We start from the raw sequence: 2119 nt of genomic DNA, 5'->3' as shown, positions 1-2119 counted from the left end.
TGGTTTATAGATACCATAGAAAAATGCACTTGAAAATTCTAGTCATTTCACCAAATCTTTATGTTTAAAGATGTAGTTTTGAGAATACTTTTGATTTTCAAATGTGTACATATAAAGACATTGGTATACATGAGACTTGTAAAATAACTCCATATTAATCTATTTGCTATGCCTGGAGCATTACTGTTATTTTTCATTCACTTAAAATTTTATTTAAACACAAAAATAATTTTGAACTTTATTTTGTAATGCATTGATTGAATTTATTGATTTAGTTTAGTTCTATTCAATAGCAGTATACTGTAATGTAATTAAAATTTTCTTCTAGTAGCCACATTAAAAATATAAAAGAGGGGCTTCCCTGGTGGCGCAGTGGTTGAGAGGCCGCCTGCCGATGCAGGGGACACGGGTTCGTGCCCCGGTCCGGGAAGATCCCACATGCCGCGGAGCGGCTGGGCCCGTGAGCCATGGCCTCTGAGCCTGCGCGTCCAGAGCCTGTGCTCCACAACGGGAGAGGCCGCAACAGTGAGAGGCTTGCGTACCGCAAAAAAAAAAAAAAAAAAAAAAAAAAAAAAAAAATATATATATATATATATATATATATATATATATATATATATATAAAAGAAATAGATGATGTTAATTTTAATGATAATTTTTCTAAACTCTATATAGCCCAAATCTTATTTTAATATACCATCAAAATAAAAATTGTCAATAAGCTACTTTGCATTCTTTTTATCCTACTAAGTCTTCAAAATCCAGTGTGTACTTTATTTACAGAATATCTCAATTTGGAAGCTACATTTTCGTTGTAAATATTTTATCTATACTTAGTTTTCGTAAACTATGCAACGATAAGTGTAGATTCACATACCCAAATTGTTCTAAACATAAAAGTTTTCGGCCCGCGCGTTGCCGCCCCCCCCCCCGCCCCGCCCCAAAACGTCACAGCCTTCATCTCGGGGTTCCCTCAGCCCGGTTCCCCGGAGGATGAAGTTCGTGTATAAAGAGGAGCATCCTTTCGAGAAGCGGCGCTCTGAGGGCGAGAAGATCCGAAAGAAATACCCGGACCGGTTCCCGGTGATCATTGAAAAGGCTCCCAGATCTCGGATAGGAGACCTGGACAAAAGGAAATGCCTGCTGCCTTCTGATCTTACAGTTGGTCAGTTCTACTTCTTGATCCAGAAGCGAATTCATCTCCGAGCTGAGGATGCCTTGTTTTTCTTTGTCAACAATGTCATTCCACCCACGAGTGCCGGGATGGGTCAGCTATACCAGGAACACCATGAAGAAGACTTCTTTCTATATGTTGCCTCCAGTGATGAAAGTGTCTACGGTCTGTGCAGTTGCTGTCCCTAAGGTGTGTGGGGGGTCCCATTCTACAAAGAGAGAGGGGGCCCTCTTTCCTTGACCTACTCCTCCTTGAGGGTCATACACCACCTCCCGTCTTCAGGACCTGCACTTCCTAATGTTTGAGACTCTCCTCCAGCTCCTCGTAACACAAGGGTTAATGGGGGGGATGGCCTCTAGTACCTCTTCTTTCTCCATTCTTCCCCTTTCTTTACCACCTTTCCCATTCTGCTTTAAACTTCTTGATTGTCAATCTCTTTCACATCCAGTGATTGTTTTGGTTTCTCTTCCCTTTCTAACTGCCCAAGGGGCTCAGAACCCCAACAATCCCTTCTTTTCACTCCCTTCTCTTTTGGGGGTAGATGGAAGGGACTGAAATTGTGGGAGGAAGGTAGGAGGCACTTTAATAAAGAGGAAACCACCAAGCAAAAAATAAATAAATAAGTTTTCGAATAACCAAATCAGTATGCTTTTGAATTTAAATTAATTAAAATTAAGTAAGATTAAAAATCAAGTTCCTCAGTTACACGAGCCATATTTCAAGCGCTCAGTATCCACACGTGGTTAGCAGCTATCATACTGGAGAGCATAGGTCTAGAGCAAGCTCGTCACAGAAGAGATTTCCACTGGGCAGTGAAGATCTAGAAGCTCAATAAACTCTTTCTGAACATTGTTGAATTGGGAAGATTAATGTTATCAGCAACAAATTAGAGGAAAGACTAGGCAACGAGTATTTAAGCCTACGTTTTGATTTGATCCCAGATGA

The 2119-nt window shown here is 40.5% G+C and overlaps 1 protein-coding gene across 1 annotated transcript; it reads left to right on the top strand.

Moving 5' to 3' along the window:
* The first annotated feature begins 959 nt into the window (after positions 1-959).
* Positions 960-1770, top strand: LOC307196354 (gamma-aminobutyric acid receptor-associated protein-like). Its single transcript, XM_079941216.1, has one exon. The coding sequence runs from the start codon at positions 994-996 to the stop codon at positions 1360-1362; it is 369 nt and encodes a 122-aa protein (XP_079797342.1). The 5' UTR covers positions 960-993; the 3' UTR covers positions 1363-1770.
* Positions 1771-2119: the final 349 nt, after the last annotated feature.

The sequence above is a fragment of the Stenella coeruleoalba genome (assembly GCF_951394435.1).
Source record: "Stenella coeruleoalba genome assembly, chromosome: 13".
Lineage (NCBI taxonomy): Eukaryota > Metazoa > Chordata > Mammalia > Artiodactyla > Delphinidae > Stenella > Stenella coeruleoalba.
The sequence above is the reverse complement of the archived record's forward strand: the minus strand, read 5'-3'. Positions and strand labels throughout refer to the sequence as shown.

Bases quoted from the DNA above. Each gene is read 5' to 3' on its own strand.
- LOC307196354 (XM_079941216.1), top strand. From the start codon at position 994: ATGAAGTTCGTGTATAAAGAGGAGCATCCTTTCGAGAAGCGGCGCTCT.